Here is a 17575-nt window from a genome sequence, read left to right on the forward strand (position 1 = left end):
TAAAAGAGACAAACCATTAGCCAGACTCATAAAGAAAAAAAGGGAGAAGAATCAAATCAACAGAATTAGTAATGAATGGAGAGATCACAACAGACAACACAGAAATACAAAGGATCATAAGAGACTACTATCAGCAAGTAAATGCCAATAAAATGGACAACTGAGAAAAAATGGACAAATTCTTAGAAAAGTATAACTTTCCAAAACTGAACCAGGAAGAAATGGAAATCTTAACAGACCCATCACAAGCATGGAAATTGAAACTGTAATCAAAAATCTTCCAACATACAAAATCCCAGGATCAGAAGGCATCACAGGTGAATTTTACCAAAAATTTAGAGAAGAGCTAACACCTATCCTACTCAAACTCTTCCAGAAAATTGCAGAGGAACGTAAACTGCCAAAATCATTCTGCAAGGCCACCATCACCCTAATACCAAAACCAGGCAAAGATGCCACAAAAAAAGGAAACTACAGGCCAATATCACTGATGAACATAGATGTAAAAATCCTCAACAAAATTCTAGCAAACAGAATCCAATGACATATTTAAAAGATCATACTTTATGACCAAGTGGGCTTTATCTCAGGGATGCAAGGATTCTTCAATATTCACAAATCAATCAATGTGATACACCACATTAACAAATTGAAAGATAAAAACCATGTGATTATCTCAATAGATGCGGAGAAAGCCTTTAACAAAATTCAATGTCAATTTATGATTTTAAAAAAAAACCCTCCAGAAAGCAGGCATAAAAGGAACATAACTCAACATAATATAAGCCATATACAATAAACCCACAGCAAACATTATCCTCAATGGTGAAAAATTGAAAGCATTTCCCCTAAAGTCAGAAACAAGGCAAGGGTGCCCATTCTCACCACTACTATTCAACTTAGTTTTGGAAGTTTTAGCCACAGCAATCATAGAAGAAAAAGGAATAAAATGAATCCACATTGGAAAAGAAGAAGTAAACCTCTCACTCTTTGCAGATGACATGATCCTCTATATAGAAAACCCTAAAGATACCACCAGAAAATTACTATAGCTAATCAATGAATATAGTAAAGTTGCAGGATATAAAATTAACACACAGAAATCCCTTGCATTCCTATACAATAACAACGAGAAAACAGAAAGAGAAGTTAAGGAAACAATTCCATTCACCATTGCAACAAAAAGAGTAAAATACTTAGGAATAAATCTACCTAAAGAAACAAAAGAACTATATATAGAAAACTATAAAACACTGATGAAAGAAATCAAAGATGACACAAATAGGCGAAGAAATATACCATGTTCATGGATCAGAAGAATCAATATAGTGAAAATAAGTATATTACCCAAAGCAATCTATAGATTCAATGCAATCCCTATCAAGCTACCAACAGTATTTGTCACAGAACTAGAACAAATAATTTCACAATTTGTATGGAATTACAAAAAACCTCAAATAGCCAAAGCAACCTTTAGAAAGAAGACTGGAACTGGAGGAATCAACCTGCCTGACTTCAGACTACACTACAAAGCTACAGTCATCAAGACAGCATGGTACTGGCACAAAGACAAAAATACAGATCAATGGAACAAAACAGAAAGCCCAGAGACAAATCCACGCACCTATGGACATCTTATCTTTGATAAAGGAGGCAAAAATATAGAATTGAGAAAAGACAATCTCTTTAACAGTGGTGCTGGGAAAACTCGGAGAAGGCAATGGCACCCCACTCCAGTACTCTTGCCTGGAAAATCCCATGGATGGAGGAGCCTGGAAGGCTGCAGTCCATGGGGTTGCTGAGGGTCGGACACGACTGAGTGACTTCACTTTCACTTTTCACTCTCATGTATTGGAAAAGGAAATGGCAAACCACTCCAGTGTTCTTGCCTGGAGAATCCCAGGGACGGGGGAGCCTCATGGGCTGCTGTCTATGGGGTCACACAGAGTCGGACACTACTGAAGTGACTTAGCAGCAGCAGCTGGGAAAACTGGTCAACCACTTGTAAAAGAATGAAACTAGAACACTCTCTAACACCATACACAAAAATAAACTCAAAATGGATTAAAGTTCTACATGTAAGGCCAGAAACTATAAAACTTCTGGAGGAAAACACAGGCAAAACACTCTCTGACATAAATCACAGCAGGATCCTCTATGACCCACCTCCCAGAGTAATGGAAATGAAAGCAAACATAAACAAATGGGACCTAATTAAACTTAAAGTTTTTGCACTATGAAGGAAACTATGAGGAAGGTGAAAAGACAGCCTTCAGAATGGGAGGAAACAATAGCAAATGAAGCAACTTACAAATAATTAAATCTCAAAAATATACAAGCAGCTCATGTAGCTCAATTCCAAAAAATAAATGACCCAATAAAAAAATGGGCCAAAGAATTGAATAGACATTTCTCCAAAGAAGACATACAGGTGGTTAACAAACACATGAAAAGATGCTCAACATCACTCATTATCAGAGAAATGCAAATCAAAACCACAATGAGGTACCATCTCATGCCAGTCAGAATGGCTGCTATCAAAAAGTCTACAAACAATAACTGCTGGAGAGGGTGTGGAAAAAAGGGAACCTTCTTACACTGTTGGTGGGAAAGCAAACTAGTACAGCCACTATGGAGAACAGTGTGGAGATTCCTTAAAAAACTGGAAACAGAACTGCCATATGACCCAGCAATCCCAATGATGGGCATACACACTGAGGAAACCAGAATTGAAAGAGACACGTGTACCCCAGTGTTCATTGCAGCACTATTTACAATAGCCAGGACATGGAAGCAACCTAGATGTCCATCAGCAGACGAATGGATAAGAAAGCTGTAGTACATATACACAATGAAATGTTACTCAGTTATAAAAAGAATGCATTTGAATCAGTTCTAATGAGGTGGATGAAACTGAAGCCTATTATACAGAGTGAAGTAGGTCAGAAAGAGAAACACCAATACAGTATATTAATGCATACATATGGAATTTAGAAAAATGATCACAATGACCCCAATAAGTGAGACAGCAAAAAAGACACAGAGATAAAGAACAGACTTTTGGACTCCGTGGGAAAAGGCGAGGGTGGGATGATTTGAGAGAATAGTATTTAAACATGTATATTACCATATATGAAATAGATCACCAGTGCAGGTTCAATGCATGAGACAAGATGCTCAGGGCCAGTGCACTCGGATGACCCTGAGGGATGGGATGGGGAAGGAGGTGGGAGGGGTGTTCAGGATAGGGGACACATGTACACCCATAGCTGATTCATGTCAATGTATGGCAAAAACCACTACAATATTTTAATTAGCCTCAAGTTAAATTATTTTTTTTTAATGAAAAACCTCTTGCCCTAACAGAAAGGTTTCCATTAAATTAAAGACAATTACACCCCAAATGCAGGTTGTTTTAATATTGTTCTAGATGCTGGTGCCTGCTATGGTTGTGCACAAAGACCTAATCCCACTTTGTTTGAAAGAGGGATTACCAAGTGCCAGAGAAGTGTTAAAAGCACTTTAGATCCAACTTTCTCCTTGACAAATTCAGAAGGGCCCAAAGAGAGCTTTAAAGAGATGCACTTTCTTTCCAACTGATTTAATACGGTGGTGTCTCTGGGTCTCTATAATCATCTCTTGTGCCAGGGAGCATAGGCACCTTGCACTTTGAAAGACCTTTGTAAGGACAAGTGAGTAGGGGGCATGAGTTTCTCAAGCAGGGGCAGGGCAGGGCAGGTTAAAAGACAGGAGCAGAGTAAGAAAACCCTCACTAGAAAAGAGCTCTACCATGTCGGCCCTAAGTGGTCCAGGGCTGTTTGGAAAGGGAATCCTGGCTCTCAGTGCCTGAGTAGGGGTACTTTGAGTCCAAGGACTCCTTGCCTTATGAGAGGGGTCCAGCTGTGAAAGAGTCTCTTTAAATACAGGGCCTAGGATCTTGCCACTTAATTTGTTGTTGTTGAGCCCATGGACTGAAGCACACCAGGCTTCCCTGTCCTTCACTATCTCCTGGAGTTTGCTCAGATTCATATTCATTGAGTCGGTGATGTCATCTAACCATCTCATCCTCTGCTGCCGCCTTCTCCTTTTGGCTTCAATCTTTCCCAGCATCAAGATCTTTTCCAATGAGTCAGTTCTTCCCATCAAGTGGCCAAATTATTGGAGCTTCAGCTTCAGCATCAGTCCTTTCAATGAATATTCAAGGTTGATTTCCTTTAGGACTGACTGGTTTGATCTCCTTGCAGTTAATTACTGTATGCAAGTAAATAAAATGCAGTCTCAAGACAGAGCATGTACTAGACAAACAAACCTGGTGGGGATGGAAGGGAAGGAACTGGAGGAAGAACTTGTTAAGAAGGTCGATAAGGCAGCACCAGGGGACATCGGATGTGTTTGCCTGAACTGCATCTATACCCTTTCACTGGAAACAGCAGCTCATCTTTCCTTTCCGAAGTAGCCTCTCTCTCTGATTCTCAGTACTTTCGGTTGTGCAAGGCTGACTTCATCCCCTTTCCACCGTAGGACGCAGCAGATCCAAGCTTGGCTAGTTAGAAGATACCATCCTTCCTTCCCGTGCTCAGCTGCTCAGTTTTGTCTGACTCTTTGTGAGCCCACAGAGTGTAGACCTCCAGGCTCCCCCGTGCATGGGCTTTTCCTGGCAATAATACTGGAGTGGCTTGCCATTTCCTCCTACAGGATCTTTCCAACTCAGGGATCGACTGGGCATCTCCTGTGTCTCCTGCACTGGCAGGCATAGTCTTTATCACTGAGCCACCTGGGAATTTCCCTTCCTCTCCACTTCATCATAATGATGAGTGTACTGCCCACTAACATATAAACTCCTGAATTCAGCTGCACCTGAAGCTAGAATCCCCCTTTCCCTTTCATTTATGCTTTAGAAAAGTCCATATCTTAACTGACACGGACTGACACAGGCTGTGTATCTGTGTGTGTGTATGTGTGTGTAGAGAGTAGTGTGTGTGCTAGGGGAGGAGGGTGGAGGAAGGAGGGAGCATCACCACAATTCCTGTCTTGTCTAGTGCCTCTGGAGATTTCTTCTAGTCTGTAGATGTCCTTTCCGAATAACCCAGATATCCTTAAAGATCCGGGTCTAGTGAGCCCCCGTACTCATTGCACAGAAGCATTCCCCACCCTCTCCCGAGATGCTGATTACATGACTTGGAGGTGACCAGCTGAAATGTGAAATCCCACAGACATTTAATTTTAAAAATAATTTTAAAGTTTTAGCTATTTTTCTTTTGTATCCTCATCTCAAACTCTTCCACAGTCCCTTGGAAAGCCCCCAGGCTCCAAGCCAAACGCGCATCAGGCCTGACGTACAAACATGGCCGGGTACGCGGCACGCGAGCGATGGGGGCTTGCAGGGCCCTCGTGCCGGCGGGCGGGAGCCGACAGGGGCTCGCACGCATGCGCAGGGAGGTGGGGCTGATTCCCAGGCCTGCGCCGTGCCACTCCACAGGCAGGGGGCGGGGCGGGGGGAGAGCGCGCCCGCGGCGGCTGCCGGGCGCTGAGGAGTTGGTGCTCCAGAGACCTTCCTTCGGGCGCATCCTCCCCGCCGGGTGCGTCCTCACGAGGCGCCCCCACTCGGCGGGACCGGGCCAGGGGATGGAGTGGGCCCACCGACACGGCCGTGTAGGGACCCAGAGGAGACGACCGCGCGAGCCCTGACCCGCCGTCCTCGCCGAAGCGCCCATGGGCGCCTCCCTGCGGCTCTGAGGGTGGCGAGCGGCGGGGCCGCGGCGCCGAGGAGGGCTACGCTCGTGCCCGGCCGCGCACAGGCCGCGCGCGTGCGCTCGCGCTGCAGGGCCGGCCGCGCCCGCCCCTCCTCTCGGCGCCGGCCCGGGATCCCGGTCCGCGAGCGGCGGCGGCCGGAGGGACGATGAGCGGCGCGGCGCGGGCGGGCCCGGCCCGGCTCGCCGCGTTCGCTCTGCTGACCTGCAGCCTGTGGCCGGCGCGGGCGGACAACGCGAGCCAGGAGTACTACACTGCGCTCATCAACGTGACGGTGCAGGAGCCCGGCCGCGGCGCCCCACTTACATTCCGCATCGACCGCGGGCGCTACGGACTCGACTCGCCCAAGGCCGAGGTCCGTGGCCAGGTTCTGGCGCCGCTGCCTATCCATGGAGGTGAGTGCCTGGCAGGGAAAAGAGGAGCTGTGGAAGGCGGAGGGGGGAAGGGTTGGCCCTCATCCCCCAGGAGCCACAACCTGGGCGCGGAGGCGGCGGAGGCGGCGCCCCCACCCCGCCCGGATTGATGCGCCGCTCGGCGGGCGGCCCCAGGGTCGAGGTTCCCGTCGTGTCCTTCCCCCGCCCCGTTCGCTGCTGGGAATGAGGCTCCAGACGCGTTATTGGGTTCTTCTCTTCTTTTTAAAAAGGCTTTTCCCCCCCTGGGTTCAGTTAGCTTGTTTACAGAAAGGCATTGAACTGCGAGTTTGCAGGGACAGCTCAGACAAAGGAGGTGGTGGAAGAGCGCAAAACTAGTTTATGATGGATGAAGTCTCAACCTGTATTTCGGAAACCTCACAGGTTCCTTCCCTAAATCACAGACTGCGCTGTATTGATCTGGAAGGATGAGGCCCTTTTCTACTGTAAAAATGTGCCGTTTTTCTTATGTGACAAGTGGAAGGAGAGTGGAGGAGGAAAATGGGCATCTTCCGTGTTGCTTTTGGCTCTTATTGTGCCCCACCAGCTTTACTGTAATTTGACGCCTGAACATCTGACGTTACGACGAATCCGATACCAATTGGAACCTGTAGCCAAGTCTTCAGGTCGTGAGAGTCTGCCAGAGGGAAAATAGGTAAAAATTTTGAGAGTTGTCTTTGAAGCCATTTGGCTTAATCTTACGTCTTCCTATCATTTGCTCTTTAATAATTTAGTATAAAGCATATATTTGTACAAATTTCTGGTAATGTTTTGAAAGAAACTTTTCCCACACTGTGGAGTATGATTTTGTTTTTGGCCCACAGCAGGCTTTTTGGAAAAATATCTACTAGCTCTACCCACTCTCACCCTGAGAATGCTGAGAGGGGACTTTTTAAAGCTGCTTTTCATGTTAAGATGACCTAAACTAGGCAACCTACATAAGGTGTTTGTTTTTATATTCTAAACTATTAGAACATTATGCCACTTCTGAGATACATGTTTGAATGCGAACGTGCTAAGCTGTTTTTTTTTCTTTGAGGCAATCTAGATAGGGAAGATGGAGAAGGAAATGGCAACCCACTCCAGCGTTCTTGCCTGGAGAATCCCAGGGACGGGGGAGCCTGGTGGGCTGCCGTCTATGGGGTCGCACAGAGTCGGACACGACTGAAGTGACTTAGCTGCAGCAGCAGCAGCTAGGGAAGAAGAATCAGGAAGGGCTTTCACCAGCCTTTCCCCAGTTTACACCTTCGTTTCAAACGTTCATTTTTACATCAGTAATCAGTTGCTTAGTATGCACTTCTCATCTCCACTTTGTTAAAGAAAAAGGCAGTTAGGGTCCTGCCTTGCCCACAGTAACAACTTTGGCCTTTGGTTCATTCAGTAAATATTTGCTTGCTTGTTCTGTGCCAGTCACTGTGCTTGGGACACAAAATGTTTCCAAACTGTGGCACTGACAATGGTAGCCTGTTTTCTGGGGTTGAGATCTGTGAGGGTCACGTGGAAGGGGAGGAAGAGGGAAAGGCAAACTGTTCTGGAACAAGAACTGGCCCTGTGCAGTATTTTGAAATCTGTGGTTTGTCTTTGGGTTCCTCTAGGCACCTCGAATCCATGATCCTCACTTTAGATACTTGCCTCATAAGTGATCTGTGTTCTGAAACTACTTGTTTCTTGCCTGTCATTCCAAGCAAAACTTGTTTTAGGTGTTTGTATAGAAGGGTATTGGACACTGATGGGTGGTAAAGGCTGGTCTTGTTCCTCCGTCAGTGGGGAGGTTTCAGTTGTGCTGTACATAAGCCTTATGTCACTGGCGAAGTACTGTGTGAGTTTAGGAAAGTAATTTGGCCTTTTAGCCTCAATTTTGTCTGCAAAAGGGAGTGGTGAACTAGTTATACCTTAAGTTTATTGAGGGGCTTCCCTGGTGGCTTAGATGGTAAAGAATCTGCCTGCAATGTGGGAGACATGGGTTCAATTCCTAGATTGGGAAGATCCCCTGGAGGAGAGCATAGCAACCCATTCCAGTATTTTTACCTGGAGAATCCCCATGGACAGAGGAGCCTGGCAAATTGCTAAGGGTTGGACTCTACTGAGCGACTAAGCACAGCACAACACAAGGTTAATGAGAGGCTTAAATGGTGCCTACATTCTTACAAGAGGAGATTTGTTAACCTAAATGAATCTCTATAAATTGGTGGAGTTTCAGACATGGCATCAGTGTAAATACGTTGGAGCAGTCTTGGAAACTTGAGTCTGCAGTCAGTTCCCCTGGGTGTCTATCTTCTCTTCATTTCCTCTGTTCTCTAGGGACTCATTTTGTATCCTCACATGAGATTGCTCAAGGTTTTTTCATGGCCTCGGTGGTGGAATCCTGCAGGTAGTTTGGGTCTGGCTTTCTACTAAGGGATATGCACACATAGATTCTTTCAATCCAGCAAATACTAATTGAAAATCTGCTGGTCCCAGCCACCACCCAAGGTACTAGGAAAGAGGGATGGGCCCCAGAAATAAGCAAAACAAATTCTTTCTTTTCTCCCTGAAGCTTACGGTCTAGTGGCATTTTTATGTCAGTTTGCCTATAAACTGTTTCTAAGTCAATGGACTAACATGAAATCTAAGAAGTTTTTGTGCTTTCGCAGCAGAAATTTAGGAATGTATTTTGTTTTCTTGTTTTTTGTTTCTTGGCCATGCTATCATTAGCATGCAGAATCTTCAGTTCCCCCGAACAGGGATCTGGCCCACACCCGCACAGTGGAAATGCAAAGTTCCAACCACTGGACCACCAGGGAAGTCCTAGGAATGTATTTTAAAAAACAAGAATGGTGATAGAAATCTGTTAAAATTTTTCATGTTTAAGAAAATGGCTTATATCATGCCAGTGTACTCTAGTCACTCAGTCGTGTCTGGATATTTGCAACCACATGGACTGTAGCCCACCAGGCAAAAATACTGGAATGGGTTGCCATTTCCTCCTCCAGGGGATCTTCCTGAGCCAGGGATGGAACATGGGCCTCCTGCGTTGCAGGCAGATTCTTTACCATCTGAGCCACCAGGGAAGCCCGTATGTCTATTATACCTCAATTTTAAAAAAGAAAATAGCTTAAAATTTGAATATTTGGTTATTTCACATTATGATATTCTCGATTTAATCTCAAATTTTAGTGGTTTTAGAAAAAATAATATATTCTTGCCTGCTTGTAATTTTAAGTTGAAGAGAATTCTTAATGTGTTTATTGAAGATTTACTGAGTTGACACTAAACAAAGTGATGTTCAAATTTCAAAAAAAATAGTTAGGAGACAGAATTACTGGCAAAAAAAGAACCAGCCATGGTCAATAGATGGGAAGTTAATAAAAATTTTGAGGACAAGTGTTTGGTGACTATAAAAACAAAAGTAGTTTTCCTAGAGCTTAACATGATAACTCGTTTTAATTCTTTGACTTGGTTGTGACAGTAAAAACCTTTCTAGTTATTTTGCATTCAGTCAGTTGCTCAGTCGTGTCCGACTCTTTGCGACCCCATGAATCGCAGCACGCCAGGCCTCCCTGTCCATCACCAGCTCCCAGAGTTCACTCAAATCACGTCGGTGATGCCATCCAGACATCTCATCCTCTGTTGTCGTCCCCTTTTCCTCCTGCCCCCAGTCCCTCCCAGCATCAGAGTCTTTTCCAATGAGTCATTATTTCTGTAAATTAGGCATGTATGAATTACTGGACAAGATTTATTTGTCCTATATCTTTAAAGAGCTATGTGGCAATTTCTTCCTAAATGCTTTGGTATTTTAGAAGTACGTTTTGAAAAGTGTTAAACTTTATAAACTATTTCATAAACAAGTGTTGTACTTTGAAAATACATTCTTTATCATTAGAGTACATTTTAAATGGAGATTTATTTAGTGATAAAAAATTTCATATTTTAACTGTAAAGAATTTATTTTTTGAAGTGAACTTTCGCAGGAACATGCCTTATATTTATTCACAGATCCTGGTTGTTGTTCATGGTTGCTTTCTTATTACTAACTTACTCAAAGGGTGAGCGTAGAGCTAGACACAAATGTAAAATCTAGCTAGCATTTACTGTGGAACAGACGTTGTAGATGTGCTTTGTGTGTGTGCACACTAACTTTTTGTTTGAGCCTGGAGGTGGGGGTTGGGAGAGAGGCCCTGTTGTTGATGATGTCATTTTATATGCAAATATGCTGGTGGGAAGAATTTGGTACTAGTCATTTTGCATAGAAATGTTCAGGATTGGATGTTTAATCCTTGGAGAACAATTTTACCAAGTAATAAATTTTTTTTGGTCATCTGGTTGACCAAAGGGATGCCATAACATTTTAAAAAAATCTGAGATTCTTATGTTTTATATATGTGATTTTGTTGGATTAAACATAAACTTGGTTTTTAAAATTCTGATTTTAGAGTGAAGGCAATCGATGTGGAAGCAAGATCTTGGATGAAAAGGACCATGAAATGTTAGATTGTATAATGCCAAAGGCAGGGGCTACTGGATATAGAGATATCAAAATATTCAGAAAAAAAGTAGGTGTTATCCTGGAATCAGAGACCCTGAAAGGAAAGATAATTCAGAAGGAGCTGGAGGCTCTAAAAACCAAATTTTGACCTAAAATAGATAACCAAGCAATATATGATAAATTGTATTTGTATTAAATTTTAACAATTTAGAAAATATTTTTACATTTAGTATTTTTCCTTTGCTTTTGGATGATTCATTAGCATATAAAATTTGAGTATATATTTTTAAACCTCTCCACCAAATATATACATCCTTCCTCCGTTCCATCTTTCTGTTTCTCTTTATAGCAAAGTGTTGTCTGTACTTTTCTGCCTTAGAGTTTTCATCTTGCTCTTCTTCACATTGTGAAGGTCTTTGTTGTGCCAGTGATTTGATAAAGACGTGACATATTTAACTGAAATATTGGATGGCAGGATCCTCAGGATCTCAATGTATGGAATGGTGGGCTGAAACTAAGAGAAAAGTTAATAGAAATTATTATATAGTCTTGAATTTGGGTTAAAAAAAAAATTAGCTGCAGTGAAAGGAGTTGAGGGGAAATAAGGCTTCGAGCTGCATGTCATAGGACAAAGCCTCTGTTCACTCACTGACCAGCCCATTCTGCTCTTGCGAGCATGTGAGCATCGTATCCTGGGTAACACAGGTCCCACTTCATTATAGGCCAGGCGCACTTTTAGTACATGTTCATTTCTGAATATGACTTTTAAGAGACGAACAGACTACAAAGCATTGCTTTGAATATTATAAAAGGGAACTCCTTCATTTGAAGGAGCATTAGATTAGATGGCTTGTAAGATCCCTCCATCTTGAACAAGGTGTAACTGTAAAATAGTAAGACGAACCTTGTTAAACAAAGTACCAGATATACCCATTAAGGACACTGTTCTAAAAAAAAAAAAAAAAAAGGATACTGTTCTTTTAATGTCAGTCACATGGGCGTGTATATGTTTCTATGTATACATACATATTTTGCAACAATGAAAAATTTAAACACTTTCAGAATTTGTTTTGTGAGGTTATCTTTTTGATTGAACCATTTGGAAAATGCATACAGTTTATCAAATGTCTGTCTTTTCTGAATAGATTTTAATTTTGACAATTGAAAATTATTTTTGAGGCAGTCTTTTAATGTGCTTGTGAATTCTCTCTTTAGATAATTCTCAAAGAAGTCTGGTAGTGTTTTGGACCATGTCCACACCTCTGGGGTGCATTTCCACCTACCAGATCTTAGAGGCAAACCTTAAAAGGATGAGATTTATTCGAAGTACCTAATCATACCAATCCTCAGAGCTGGTTGTTTTAAGTATAGCAACCTTGACTTATTTACAAAATGAAATTAAGTTTTCAGGATCATCATTTGTTTGTTTTATCATCCTTATAGTATTTTATGCACTAAACATTGATTTCTTTTCCATAAGTCATAGTAAGTGTAGCTTTCTATACTGTTGGAAGCAATTTTGAACAAAATAAAGGGATCCCTTCAAATGCCAAATGACATAAATTAAAAAGTCCTTAATAAACTCCTCTGAGCTTGCATTATGCAGGTTCTGTGGTGTGTGTGTGGAAGATATGGTATGCAATTCCTGCCTAAGAGAACTTGTCAGGATGGCACAAATAGGACATGCCATTGTAGAAGATGGTGCAGGCTGTCTACAGACACCAGCAACGGGACCAGCCGCATGTTATTGTAAACAGAGTTTGTTGGAATACAGCCATGTCCGTTCATTCACGTGTCTGTGGCTCTGTGGTTTACCGACAGAGTTAAGCAGTTATTACAGGAGCGTATATGACTTGCAAGCCTAAACTACTTGTTCTCTAGTCCTTTAAGAAAACTTTTGACAAGCCACAATCCATGTTCTAAAGGTTCATTTATACCTTAGTTTTTCCCATTAAAACTATGTTATGGATTTATGGGTGAGAAGTTGATTCCTAAGTTGTCCCAGACTGTGAGCTCTTGGAAATTAGGGACAGCATCTTCTTTGTTTTAACCAAATACCTCAAACTGTGCCTGGCACTAGCAAGCCACTGTAATATGTGGTTGCATTTAACCCTGTGGTGCTTGGTCTGGTAGTGAAACTGATGGCAGGTGTTGCTGGAATCTGTAGGATGGGATGGGAATGGTGGGGTGTTGATAGAGTATACTATAGGGCCTCTGTTACTATGCTAGATCAGTAAACGGTAAAGAGATCAGAGAAATGAACAATTATTTGGACTTGTAGTCTAGAGAGGTTTCATTGAAAATGTGGAAGTTGAAATTAAACTTGATTAGTTCTTTCTCTAGCCATAATGGAATAACAGACACTAGGTTTACCTTGCCACCTCGAGTGACTGGAATACCTGACAGTTATGAAACAGCAATTTTAGAAATAGGTCAGAAAACAGCACAGGACAGTGCTCCCTGAGAGAAAGGAAATAAACAACAGAGCTCTGTGACTGCCTCAGCTTACCTCCTGGAGAGTTTCTGAACTGAAGCTCAAGGAAGGGGAACCCAGAAAGAATCTAGTGGTCTTCCTGAGTTGATGAGACAGAGTTCAGAGCTCAGAGAGGTGAAGGCAGCTTGAGTAGGCTTGAATGTGTGAGGAGGTCAGGTACAGGAGAGGAGGGAGCTGCAAGGGTTCGTTCACTCAAGCCTTTGATTGAGTACTGTTCTGCTTATTTTATGGAGAGCTGTCAGAAATTAGCAGGTGGAAGAATTCTTGGAGTTCACACAAGGCTGGGAATAGTTCATATTCTCACTAATCAAAGTAGAAAGACCTAATGGATGAGGCATGGAGTAAGGCTAAATGAGCCCTGGAGAAAAGCCTGTTCTGGACCCACCTACCAAATCTTAGAGGCAAACCTTAAAAGGATGAGATTTATTCAAAGTACGTAATCACGAACAAACCCTAACAATATCTGAAGGGATTACAACAAAGTCCAGCTCCCAAAAACATGAAATCCAATACCAGCATCCAATAAAAAATGAGCAGACAAGCCAAGTAGAGAAAATATGACCCATAACCAGACAGAAAAACAGTCAGCAGAAGCAGTCCCAGAAGTGGGACAAATGATGGAATTGCAAATAAAGGTGTTGAAAGAGCCATTATAAATATACTCAGTTTGTTCACGGAGATAAAAGGAAACTTGAACATGACGAGGAGAGAAATGGATCTAAAAATAGACCCACATCAAACTATGAGCAAGGTGAAAAGACAACCCTCAGAATGGGAGAAAATAATAGCAAATGAAACAACTGACAAAGGATTCATTTCCAAAATACACAAGCAGCTCATACAACTCAATACCAGGAAAACAACCCAATCAAAAAGTGGGAAAAAGACCTAAACAGACATTTCTCCAAAGAAGACATACAGATGGCTAGCAAACACATGAAAAGATGCTCAACATCACTCATTATTAGAGAAATGCAAATCAAAACTACAATGAGATATCACCTCACACTGATAAGAATGGCCATCATCAAAAAGTCTACAAGCAGTAAATGCTGGCGAGGGTGTGGAGAAAAGGGAGCCCTCTTGCACTGTTGGTGGGAATGTAAATTGATACAGCCGCTATGGAAGACTGTATGGAGATTCCTTAAAAAACTAGGAATAAAATCACCATATGACCCAGCAATCCCACTCCTAGGCATATACCCTGAGGAAACCAAAATTGAAAAAGACACATGTATCCCATTGTTCATCGTAGCACTGCTTACAATAGCTAGAACATGGAAGCAACCTAGATGTCCATTGACAGATAAATGGATAAAGAAGTTGTGGTATATATACACAATGGAATATTACTCAGCCTTAAAAAGGAACGCCTTTGAGTCAGTTCTAATGAGGTGGATGAACCTAGAATCTATTATACAGAGTGAAGTGAGAAAGAGAAAGATAAATACCATATTCTAAAGCATATATATGGAATTTAGAAAGTGGTACTAAAGATATTTACAGGACAGCAATGGAGAAACAGACATAGAGAATAGACTTATGGACAGAGGGAGAGGGTGAGATGTATGGAAAGAGTAACATGGAAACTTAAGTGAGTTCAGTTCAGTTGAGTTGCTCAGTTGTGTCTTACTCTTCGCGACCCTATGAACTGCAGCACGCCAGGCCTCCCTGACCATCACCAACTCCTGTAGTCCACCCAAACCCATGTCCATTGAATTGGAAACTTACTTTACTATATGTAAAATAGGTAGCCAACAGGAATTTGCTATATGGCTCAGGAAACTCAAACAAGGGCTCTGCATCAACCTAGGGGGTGGGATGGGGAGACAGGTTCAAAAGGAAGGGGATATATGTATACCTATGGCTGATTCATGTTGAAGTTTGACAGAAAATAGCAAAATTTTGTAAAGCAATTATCCTTCAATAAAATAAGTACATTTTTAAAAGACCCACATCAAACTTCTAGCAGTAAACTCAAAACTGGAAAAGTGTAGGATTTATATTGATAGAGAAAAGAAGAAAGTGTGTACTGAGAGGACGATATTTCCTGCTTTGGTGATCCCTCTTTATCCCAAACAGTGATACAGTTAACATATATTGGGTACATACTCTCTGCCAAGAGTGGTGCCAAGTATTGTACATGTAGTATCATTGAATTCTTGTAACAGCGCTAGGTGGTACGGTATCCTCATTCTGTGGAGGGGAATTCAGGGCACTCCAGTCTCTTAGTGTTTTTGTTTTTTTGTTTATAACACTTAATATGGTTGGAAATTGTGTACCTCTCTTATTTGCTTCTGAAGGCAGAGATCCTGGTGTCCACTTTTGTATACTCAGTGCTCACTTGTTGAGCCTGGAACATAGGAGGGTGGTACTGATAATTAGTGTTGGACAAATTAAAGTGAGTGAGGTAATCCACCAGCTGAATCTTGTGATTCAGAAGAGTTTGGATTTGATGTAGGTCTGTCTGACTACAGAGCTCATACTTCCACCATGTCTTGTACCACTTCTCAAGTGAGTTTAGTAAATTATGAATGATCTACTTCGTGGAATGTTACACAACTATTAAAGGGGATCATGGGAAAGTTAGGTATAGCCTGCAAAAGTAATATCTTCACAGTGGACAGGGACTCAAAGTAATATGCAAAAATAAAAATGGCTGTGTTATATCTGTTGGATCATGGGTAACATTTCTTATTTTCTTTTCTCTCCTTTTTTTGAAGTTATTTTTAATATAAAACCTTCTTCACAGAGGGAAAGTCATACTCTCTAAAGGGAACAAGTAAGTGTCTAAAGTTGATTTTTTTAATAAAGTTTATTCCCTAACTTCAAGAAAAATTGAATTAATTCCAAACCATGGTTAGAATGAGTAGAAAACTGAGAGATGACTAGAAATATGCTGAAAAGTGCATGTTTTTCCCCAATAAGAAAAGAGTTAAGACCAAGTATTCTTGTCTTAACAGGAATCAGGCTAAAATATGGCATCGTTTTTGTTTTTTTTTTCAGTTGAAGGATAATTGCTTTACAGTACTGTGTTGGTTTCTGCCATACATCAACATGAATCATCCATAGGTGTACACACGTCCCCTTCCTATTGAACCTCCTTCCCACCTCCCACCCCATCCCACTCTTCATTGGGTTTGAGCTCCCTGAGTCAAACAGCAAATTCCCACTGGCTATCTGTTTTACATACGGTAATGTATATTCTTCCGTACTACTCTTTCCATTTGTCCCACTCTCTCCTTCGCCCCCTGTGTCCAGAAGTCTGTTCTCTATGTCTGAGTCTCCATTGCTGCCCTGCAGATAGGTTCATCAGTGCCATCTTTCTAGATTCCATATATACGCGTTAATATACGACACTGGTTTTTCTCTTTTTGACTTACTTTACTCTGTATAATAAGCTCTAGGTTCATCTACCTCATTAGAACTGACTCAAATATGTTCCTTTTTATGGCTGAGTAATATTCCATTGTATATATGTACCATACTTCTTTATCCATTCATCTGTCAGTGGACATCTGGGTTGCTTCCATGTCCTAGCTATAGTAAATACTGCTGCAATGAACACTGGGGTACCTGTGTCTTTTTCAGTTATGGTTTTCTCGGGGTATATGTGTGGCATCATTGTGGCATCATTTTGAGCAGTTAGTGAATCCTAGAAAGGGACAGGACTTTTCTATAATATTTTTATGATGATGATATTAATGCTTTTATTTTATTTTTGTTTTCCCTATTGAAAATCATTCTGTATTTAAAGCATGAAGACTTAAGTATGGGTAATCTCCACTTTTCGAAAGTTCATCTTATGCCATTTTGCTTTTATGAAAGACCTACATTAGTACCTACTTTTGATAACGAAAAGAAACCTCAAGAGGATTTTTGCTTTTAGCAGAAAAAAGGCCAGAAGCAAAAATAGCATTCAGCATTTGTTTTGTAGCAGGGCGAGCCATTGTAGAGGCGGCCACACAGGGAGCAGTGAGAGCAGCCTCCCCAGAGCTCCTTCCCCTGGAAGAACACTCAGTGTCTTAACATTGAGCCGCCATAGTTGTAAAACATGTCTCTGAGCATCTGTGCTCTATCTTGATTTATTTTGCGGGTCCATTAGCAAGATGTGTCCTCCAATAATTGTTTCTTCCTTTTTTGACATTTTGGTTTACAGTAAGCTTTCCCTCTTTCCACTTCTCCTGTCACTTTTTCCTATGGCTTTACTTTTAGCCTAGTCTTCTCTGAGCTCTGGATTCATATATTCAACTGCCTACTTGGTATTTTTAACTTAAATTTCCCAAGAACATCTCCAGATTGATAAATGGAGCTTTTGATGTGTGTGTGTGTATATATATATATACACACACATATGTATATATATTCTGTCTACTGCCACTGTTTTCGGGGCTTCCCTGGTGGCTCAAATGGTGAAGAATCTGCCTGCAATGCAGAAGACCCAGGTTCAGTCCC

At 41.7% G+C, this 17575-nt stretch overlaps 1 protein-coding gene across 2 annotated transcripts in view; it reads left to right on the forward strand.

Annotated features, from left to right (window-relative positions):
* The first annotated feature begins 5899 nt into the window (after positions 1-5899).
* RNF130 (ring finger protein 130) overlaps positions 5900-17575 on the forward strand; it is a 177605-nt gene continuing 165929 nt past the window's right edge. For both annotated transcript variants that reach the window (XM_068980710.1, XM_068980709.1), the window contains exon 1: positions 5900-6146. In XM_068980710.1, coding sequence (XP_068836811.1) covers positions 5900-6146 — 247 coding nt within the window. The remainder of the gene's footprint in view (positions 6147-17575) is intronic.

This window comes from Capricornis sumatraensis, chromosome 9 (assembly GCF_032405125.1).
Source record: "Capricornis sumatraensis isolate serow.1 chromosome 9, serow.2, whole genome shotgun sequence".
Classification (NCBI taxonomy): domain Eukaryota; kingdom Metazoa; phylum Chordata; class Mammalia; order Artiodactyla; family Bovidae; genus Capricornis; species Capricornis sumatraensis.